The 9,988-nt window shown below is 41.1% G+C and overlaps 1 protein-coding gene across 1 annotated transcript; it reads right to left on the minus strand.

Annotated features, from left to right (window-relative positions):
• Window positions 1-348: 348 nt before the first annotated feature.
• Window positions 349-4,536, minus strand: LOC125455473 (ankyrin repeat domain-containing protein SOWAHB-like). The gene has a single exon (XM_048537547.2). It carries the CDS (start codon window positions 4,401-4,403, stop codon window positions 2,241-2,243), a length of 2,163 nt encoding a protein of 720 aa, XP_048393504.1. The 5' UTR covers window positions 4,404-4,536; the 3' UTR covers window positions 349-2,240.
• Between the last annotated feature and the right edge of the window lie 5,452 nt (window positions 4,537-9,988).

A 9,988-nucleotide genomic window follows, 5' to 3' on the forward strand; every position in this document is an offset into this window, starting at 1 on the left:
TTTTGTCTGTGTGGATTTCCTCTGAATGCTCTGGTTTCCTTCCACAGTCCAAAGATGTCTGGGCTAGGTGGATTAGCTATGGCATATATAAGAAGGTTGGGAGGAGGGTCTAGGTGGGATGTCCTTTGGAGGGTTGGTGTGTATTTGATGGGCCAAATTGCCTGCTTTCATACTGTAGGAATTCTATAACTTTTAATGAGATACAGACACCGGGTTACTGCCTCAGTTATGACATTATCCTCCCCCATAAGAGAATGGAAGAGGTAAGAATTTTAACTAAACTGGTGTTCGATACCATTTAAAATGAACAAACAATTAAATACTATTTCAAAATTTTATTACCTTGTATTTAGCTTTTGGCACTGAGTTGAACACAGAAGGACTGAAAAATATATTCTATAATATTGAATAGTCACACTGTGCTGGCATTAGCAGATATAGTTGAGAATTGTAATCACAGTGCTTGTGCACACATATACACAAAAAGATTGTTGGCACCACACAGGTGTACAAAAATATACAGTTTTGATAACAAAAATATGCTTGACAAATATAACAGTAATGCAGCTGGCCACAGATACCTTCAAGAAATGTAATTACAGTGTTCATGTACACATATCCTCAAGATGTACTGTCACAGTGCTGGTATACACAGATACACTCAAATGTAATTATATTACTGATGTACACAGATACACTTGAAGTGTAGTCACAATACTAATGTACAGTACACAGATAAAACAAAGAATGTAGTTGCAGTTCTGCTGTACCCCGTTGAGCTTCACACACAGAAACTAGCAGAAGCAACTTCAAAACATAATCATGACAGGAACAACGGAAAAATGCAGAAGATTACGGAAAAAAAAAGCTGCCTTATGTTTTATGGGGAAATTGCATGCAATTGTGAATGTGTCTTAGTAATCTTCTACACTAAATGGTTATTAGCTTCTTCCCAGTTTATGGGGCTGTGCTCTCTCTCTCTCCTAATATTTCCTGGCCACTTGGCTTCCTTCTTCAGTTTACTTCCTTAATGAGTTCCTCTCTGACAGTCATGGCTCCAGCAGACTGAATTTTACATTGAATGATTGGCAGGAATTCCTGATCTCTTAGCATGTCTCATGATCTGGGATTTCCACCTATATCATGCTGAAAAATTTGATGATACTCGAATAATGGCAGCATCAGATAGGATAGCTTCAGGAAACAGAGCAAGGCTATTTTGGCAGTTTGAATTGGCTCTGGTCATGACAGATATGAATAGAATGCAGTTATCAGTATTCAAAATTAGAAAAATAACCAAACTGCTACAATTAAGACAACGGTTGGTTTGACTGAACTTATAAATCCTATAAATAAAAGTAGTAGATGCTTTAGCTGAGGAAGAACTAAGAAAACACAGCCTTTAATCTTTCCCTTGATCACTCTCAGTGACAGCAACTGTAAAATATAAAGCTTTTACAATCAGATCATTAGATAATTACTGCAAAAGGTCTTCATTTGTAGAAGGATTGGAGATCTGCTGGCAAATGTGCAGCACCCACACCCAGCGTGAATTAAGCTCCCATCAGCAGAGATGGTTTGAAAATTGTGGATAATTGACATAGACAACAAGAAATTTAAAGAGAACATTTGGAGATTTAAATAGAATTTCAATGTCAGGAGGCATTCAGAGAAGGAAAAGCCAGTAAAACTTGTGAATGACACATATTGATCCAATTCACCTTATATACAACAAAATGAGCTCCAGAAGTTCATTTCCAAGCATTTATTGGTTTTCTACTGCTTTGTTTCTCTGGGTTGAGAAGATATTCAATCTTCATGACTGTGATTGATTATTGTGAGGGTTGGTTTGCTCAGTTGCCTGGGTAGCTGGCTTGAGATAATGATGCCAACATTGTGGAGTTACAATGAAGGGCTTTCCTTCTCAACCTCTCCCCGTGCCTCAGGTGTCGTGACTTTCAGGTTTAACCACCAGCACTTCCTCTCTCAAACGAGAGAGGACCCCTATGGTCTGGTAAGACTATGGCAACTTAACTTTGATTGACTGCATATTCTGAACTCTTCACTTGAGACACGGTTGAATAATATCGGACCTAAACATTGTACCTCGCATGGCATTGAAAAATATATAAATTACTTTGAAGAATGTTCACATGATGAACAGATATGTTGAATATGATACATGACCAGGAGTTAGATTATAATTTCTGATACAAATAGTAAAAAAAATTAAATGTATTTCAGTCTTCATCATCATCCTCAATTATTGTGTTAAGTGGATCATGGTGCATGACTTTTTGAAGAACCCGTGGAGATTTGAGAAGAGCAGTGAATGAAGTTTTTCTGCTCACGGAAGATGATTTGTATGTGTTAATGTCCTTTGCTGAAACTGTGCTGCTGAACACAGAATGCATTGCAGGTTTACGGTCAGGAGCACCCAACATCTGGCACATATTCTTAGGAGACTCATTGCTCAGGTACTGCCAAGGTTTTTTGCCGCTGTGGTCCCTTAAATTAACATTTGCTTGATATTTTTTCACTAAATATTGAATGATTTTCAACTGTTCATGTATAACAGCTATGTGCAGTGGAGTGTAACCACAGGTGGATTTAATGTTCACATTAAGTTTAATTTTCTTTTTACTTGCAGTACTAATAAAGTAAGTTAGAGCATGATGGTTGCCATGTTTTGCTATCCAGTGAAGTACTGTGTAGCCAGAAATAAAATCTCTTTTCATAGCAAAGTTAGGGTCTTTGCAGAATAAGGAATAAGCCTGTTCAAACCTGCCAAGAGCTGTTTTCACCATCCATTCATGCTCTATAGAACTGTGTGAATTTTTTTCTGATGTAGCCCCAATTTTTGATGGATCCTCTTTGTGGCACTCACTGTGGCTCATTGTCTGAGCCAGACTTAGTGATTGACTGCCAATGAAAAGATTTGCTTGCTTATCCATTATTTTTCGAGTAGTTGACTGCCGACTGACTAGTGACATTTTACTCTTAGCCTTTTTAAGAGAAGTCTTACCTCTTTTGGGCAATGTACTCTGACCTCTAGAATTCTGTTTCATGCCTGTTAGTTGTCCAATTCCAGCAGATGGCTGATCATGCTGCCGTGGTTGCTTTCTCTGTTTCTTTTGAATGCATTCTTCTGTGTATACAGCTGAATTTTCAAGCACTTCAGTGGCACTACTACTTAATAACCCCAGTGGCATTTTATATCCTTTGTCAGTACTTTCATGTTTCTTTGGTGATGGAGGATTCTTCAAAAGCTTGGTCATTTTGTTCTCACAAGTAGATGTACTGACCTGCTTCTGCATTCTGGGAAGGGAGTTTTTTGATTTCTCCAGCAAATTGTTCAGAGGATATTGGTCAGGTTTATACTGCAAGCCTTCAGTGACCAGCTCATCAGAAATGGTCTCAGAATTGTCAATCCAAGCATGACCATGGAATGGTTTTCCCTTTCTGCCCTGAGGACTAGAGCGAGGTGGGGGGAGATGAGAAAGACTGGGTGAGACTGGAGGGTTGCTGCTATGACTGTCATCACCATCAGATAATCTGATTGATTTATGTCTTCCATTTTTGCTTTTGGAATTTCTAGACCTCTGCTCTGTAGACTTGCGAAGAGCTGAACCATCATCGTCTTTGCTGACAGCTTCACTCCAATCGCCCGGCCGAACTGGTTGAACGACATTGAATCCCTTGCCATTTTCCCTGACTGGCTCAAGCTGTAAGCGACTACCTTCGGGCACAGAGATGCAGTCATTTGCTTCGCCGGCACAGTTTCCAGCTCGCAATGCCCCCGGCAACCCTTGTGGCTCCCGCACGACGTCGACGGTAAGTTTTGCAAATTGTTGACGAGCAGGTTTGTGCTGTGCCTGCGGATGGCGTTGGGTTTGACTAAGCACCGCCTCGCGCTGCCTGTCCTCAGCAACTGCCGGGCGCTCTCGCGGGCAGCTGGCAGGCTGGCCCTCTCGCGGGCAGCACCCCGGCTGGTGCTCTCTCGGGCAGTTCGCCGGCTGGCGCTCTCGCGGGCAGCTCGCGGGCTGGCGCTCTCGCGGGCAGCTGGCAGGCTGGCGCTCTCGCGGGCAGCTCTCAACTGCTCTGTGCCTCGTCTTCTCTTCCCGCTCCGGTCGAGCGGGCACCAGGACATCACTGGAAAAGTGGATCTCCTCGGGGAGAAATTCGATATACCTCTTCTTCAGGACGATGTACTTGACCCCATTTTCCACTCTCACCACGGCGAGCGAGTTGACGAACTTCTTGAACTGGTCGCGGCTCTGCCGTTGTCTCTCGGGATCCCTCAAGAAGCGGATGAAGTGAGCGGTCAGATCCGCATTCCTCACCTTTCCACGGTGAACCAAAAGAAAATCCAAAACGGCTTCCTGACTGAAAGCCTCCGCCATCGGTCACTGGATCTGATTTTTGAGATCCCTGCCCCGAGAACACCACCCGTCTCCGGGCTGGAGGCTCGGGCTCTCACCTGGAAGACACCTGCACGTGAGCCCGCCCCTGAGGCTAGTCCCTATTGGTCGTCTACTGCGCTATGGCATCACAACGCCTGTTTCCATCGGACGGCTCCAATGTCAATCACTGCCGCTCCGCGGTGTGACCATCGCCGCTCCCTCCGGCCCACATGCAATAAGCCAGCTGCGTCGGATAATGTCATGCTCCATCAAAAGGAAGAGAACTGCCCTGCACTCTACCTAAATAGCCAGCGCAGGACGCGTGCAAGCAAATGTTGTAAAGGAAAGGTAATCGTTGTACTTGCACCGCCCTTCAGTGTGGCTGCTTGTACAAGAATGTGAGGAATGATAGATACTTTGAGGCTCGGTGATTCAATCAGTCGACTGAGTTCCAAAGTTAAACTTCCCCAAGTTGATTCTAGATCACGGAATTGTAACAATGCAGAAAGTAGTCATTTGGTTCATCGAGTCTGCACTGATTCTTCCAGTGAGCAATTTGCATCAAGCATTCTGCCCATTCTTCTCCCCCGTCCCACCTTCTTTCTCTTGTATCTTCATTCATTCATGTCAAATAACTGTCTAACACCTTTGAAGGATTCATTTTAACTTGTCCCACCATATTCTCAGGCAGTGCATTCCAGATCTTTCCAGATCTTAAACATTCCCTGAACCAAACTTTATTTCTCTAAAATTATTTTTGCTTCTTTTACCAATTACTTTAAATCTGTGGCCTTTCATTCTTGATTCATTTCACAAATAGAACCAGTATCATATCAACAAACACCTCTATCAAATCCCCTCAACTTTTTTCCAAGGAAAACAGTCTAATTTTTCCAATCTATCTTCCCATCTGGATCTATTTCATAATTTTGATTTCTGTATTCATTTTTGGCACCATGGGCATCATGGGTAAAACTGGCATTCATTGACTATCCTATGATTATAGTGATGTGGCTTGCTCAAACACTTTAAGAGCACTTCAAGTGAGGGAGAGCAGCTGCATTTAGATCTCAGGCATCCAGCATATATTTGTAGACCAGTTGGGTTTCCTCTCAACCCTGACAGCTGCTCGCTCGCTTTTACAAATACCAACCTATCATTTCCAGTTTTATTTACTTTTTAAAAATGAAGTTAAATTGTTAGTATTTCAAAGGTAAGATTTTAGTTCATAATCATCTGGGCCATAAGTAAAAGCTCAGAACTGCTGCCAATACCAATCATATCTATCCCTCCCCTTCTCTTTCAAAATTCTAAATGGACCGTTCCCTCCACAACACTAGAGTTCATTCATCAATTGACCCTAATATTGTGTTCTCCTTGCATGGCACCTGCAGGAGATGCAACATCTGCACAACCATCATCTTCCTCTCCGTCATCAGGTAGCCATCTTTTAGTGATTTGGTGATTTACCTGTACTTCTTTCAATTTAATGTCCTGTATTCATAGCTCACAGTGTGCTTTGGTCTACATTACAGAGACTAAACACAGATTACGTGATTGCTTTGCAGAACCACCTCTATTACGCCCATGAGTACAATTCTAAGTTTCTATTTGCCCATCATTTTAAAATTCGATCCCATAAACACTCTGATCTCTCTGTCCATCAATTCCTGTACTGTTCCACTGAAGGTCAGTGAAAGCTCAAGGAATGCTACCTTCATCTTTACATTAGAAACTTTACACCTCCTCAAATGAAGTTCAACAATTTCAGATCATAACCACTGTTTTTTTTACAGCAGCTTGTAATCTTTCTTTTCTTGCTTCATTCCCATTCCCCCTTGCCTTGCACCCTCTTTTTTCTTTCTTCTTCCAGTTAGCTTAGTAAACTGGACGGCTGATTTTTGGTACAGAGTAAAACCAACAATGTAGGTTCAATTCCTGCACTGGCTGAGTTTGCTACGATGGTCCTTCTCAACCTCTCCCCTCATCTGAAGCATGGTGACTGTCAGGTTAAATTTAACGCTAGTTTTCTCTTGAATGAGAAGGTAGCCCTATGGAAACTTTACTGTTTACCATAATATGCAGAGCACATTCATTTTCCATTATTGCATTTCATAACTGGTGAAATAGTTATTCCAAATCATTTTATTTTAATGGGATATAGATGTCACCTGCTGGGGTAGCATTTATTGCCCATCCATAATTACATATCGGACGTGGTGGTGAGCTGTGTTCTTGATATGCTGCAGCCCTTTTGGAGTAGGTACACCCATGATGTTGCTAGGGAGAGATTTCCAGAACATTGACTCAGTGATACTTAAGAAATGGCAATGTATTTCTAAGTAAAGATGATGAGGGTCTTGGAGAAGAAGCTCCAGGTGGTGTTGGAGCCATGCATTTGCTGTTCTTGTCCTTCTAGATAGTAGCAATTGTAGGTTTGGAAGGTGATATTTCGGGGGCTTTTGTGAATTTCTACAGTGCGTCTTTAGATGGTAATGTTATGATCCCAGCTGACAGTATTACTGGACAAATCAGATCTCAGACTGAAATCTAATCAATAGATCATCTTTTATATTTTTTGTTTTAAAATGGTGGTAAGACACACAAGTATGCAAAGTTGCATATTGGTTTTAACAATGAAAGAGATGTTCAATGTACAAAATAAATGAAGACAAAACAGAACATATCAAACTATCTACATATAACACAAGTTTAAAAGTGTGGTAAAAGACAATTCCACTAATCCCAACAGCACACCTTTACAGTACTCAAATCAGTGAGATTTATCTTCTCTATCACATCTACAGGATTTAATTTAACTGTGCTTCAATCCCCCTATTTGAGGATCTGATAGCCTTTTCCTTAAGTCTTCATACAACTGAGCTCAGATTTTCAAACAACCTCCTCAGGGTTTTAACCAAACACTTCTATTCTGGAACATTTCAACTGAACTCCTTACACTGTGGTGGCATCCTTTTAGCAATTCTAAACTATCTTTCCCCTTTTTTAGGATTAATAGCTTTAAACATCCACCTTCAGCCAAAACTTCTACAAACCTGAAAGTGAAATTAAAAAGCTTTCCAAGCTATGGGTGTGTCCACTAAACTAATCACCTTCTGCCATACAATTGCTGGAACCTTCTAGCTGAAGCCTAATGTACTACATTGTTTATCCTGTGCTTGTAAAACTCTCACAGTATAAAAACATTCCTATTAGCAACAAGACCTATCTCAGTCATATAGCTGTTATAAACAAAAAAATGACTATGGCTACAAAAAACTTACAACTTAATCATTAAACCTTTCAAATACAGATTAAACACATGCCACTAGTTAAAAATCTATATTCTAAAATCCAAAGTATTTTTAAAAGTGGCTTCACCAATGTCCTGTACAGCTGCAACATGATATCCCAACTCCTATACTCAATGCACTCACCAATGAACAAAGCCTGTAATATGGTCAGGAGCTGAGAGTTCCCTGGTAGAAATGAAACAGTGTGAGCAAACAGGTAATATTACTACACAAGTGCTGGTTGATTACAATATATTTTCTGTGTAAAAATATTTTTAATATGAGGTACAGTCATCATTTTATTTTACATCAGTTCTAACTGTAATTATATTTCTGTTTTGTTCTGTGTGGTTTCATAAGTTGTTTGCTTTAGTGAGAAAAGCCAGCTTGAGCCCATGTCAATGTCTGAGGAACTTAATGTCATCCAGGTGGTGATGAAGAATTCTGTGGCACAACGATAATGATTTTTTTTCGTCACCAGCACTATTGCTCATGGATTATACAACATTGTTATTACAGGCTAGGAGACAGGAGGCTTCTGAAATTCAGAATATTAGCATTCTACTGAAAATAAATTCATTGATAAATAACCTAATCAAATATCTCATGTCAGTATTTACTCTGAAGAAAGACATGGAGGATAGAAAACTTGGAACACAAATAGTGGTGTCTTCAAAAGAGTCCACATTACAGAACAGGAGGTGCTTGAAGTCTTAAGGTAAATAAGTCATAAGGTAAATAAATCCCCAGGTTCTGATCAAGTGTATTCAAGGACATTATGAGAAGCTAAGGAAGAAATTGTGGGGCCCCTAGCAGAGATATATGTATCATCGACAGCCATGGCAGACGAGCTGGAAGACTGGAGGGTCGCTAATGTTGTGCTAATTAAGAAAGGCTGCAAGCAGCAGACAGGGACCCTGACATGAGTGGGGTGTAAGTTTTTGGGGAGGGGATTCTGAGAGACAGAATTGCATTCATTTAGAAATGTAAGGAATGATCAGGGATAGTCAGTGTGGCTTGGTGTGTGAGACATCATGTTTCACAAACTCAGTTGAGTGTTTTGAAGAGGTGACCAAGAAGACGGATGAAGGCAAATCAGTAGACATTGTCTACATGGACTTTAGCAAGGCCTTCGACAAGTGCTGCATAGTAGACTGGTTAGTAAGGTTAGATCAAATGGGATCCAGAGCGATACAAAATTGGCTTGATGGTAGGGGACAGAGTATGGTGGCAGAGGGTTGTTGTTCAGACTTAGGCCTGTGACCAACAGTGTGCTGCAAAAATCAGTTCTAGGTTTACTGATGTCTGTCATTTATATAAACAATTTGAATAAGAATGTAGGAGGCATGGTTAGTAAATTTGCAGATGACACCAAAATGGGTGATATAGTAGACAGTGAAGAAGGCTATCTAAGAGTAGGAGGATCTCGATCAACAGGGGCAGTGAGCTGAGGAATGGCAGATGGAGTTTAATTTAGATAAATGTGAGATGATGCATTTTGTTAAGACAAACCAGGGCAGGACTTAGACAGAGATATGGGAACTGCAGAGGCTGGAGGATCTGAGATAACAAAGTGTGGAGCTGGATGATCACAGCAGGCCAAGCAGCATTGTGGGAGCACAAAAGCTGATGTTTCAGGCCTAGACCCTTCATCAGACTTAGACAGTTAATTGTAGGGCCTTGGATAGTGTTGTCAAACAGTGAGACCTAGGGATACAGGTACATTGTTCCTTGAAAGTGGTGTAATAGGTAGACAGCATGGTAAAGAAGGTGTTCAGCATGCTTGCCTCCATCGATCAGATCATTGATTACAGGAGTTGGGACATCATGTTACGGCATGCAAGACATTGATAAGGGTACATTTGGAGCATTGTGTACAATTCTGGCTGCCCTGAAAAGAGTGCAAAAAGATTTGCAAGTACGTTACCCAGACTGAAATGTTTGAGGTTGAGCCTGGATAGGTTGGGACTTTTTTTCCCTGGAATGTATGTGGTTGAGGGATAACCTTATAAAGGTTTATAAAACCAGGAGGGGCATAGATAAGGTGAATAGCGAAGATCTTTTTCCCAGGGCAGGGGACTCCAAACTAGAGGATATAGGTTTAAGATGAGAGGGGAAAGATTTAAAAGGAAGTGAGGGCCAGCTTTTCCACACAGAGGAAGGCGCATATGTGGAATGAACTGCCAGAGGAAGTAGTAGAGGTGTGTACAATTACATTTAAAAGACGTCTGGACAGGTACAAGATAGAAAATGTTTAGAAGGTTATGGGCCAAACGCAGGCAAATGGAATTA

The sequence above is a fragment of the Stegostoma tigrinum genome, chromosome 1, assembly GCF_030684315.1.
Source record: "Stegostoma tigrinum isolate sSteTig4 chromosome 1, sSteTig4.hap1, whole genome shotgun sequence".
NCBI lineage: Eukaryota > Metazoa > Chordata > Chondrichthyes > Orectolobiformes > Stegostomatidae > Stegostoma > Stegostoma tigrinum.

Coding starts and splice junctions, on each gene's coding strand:
- LOC125455473 (XM_048537547.2), bottom strand. CDS start 4,403: ATGGCGGAGGCTTTCAGTCAGGAAGCCGTTTTGGATTTTCTTTTGGTT.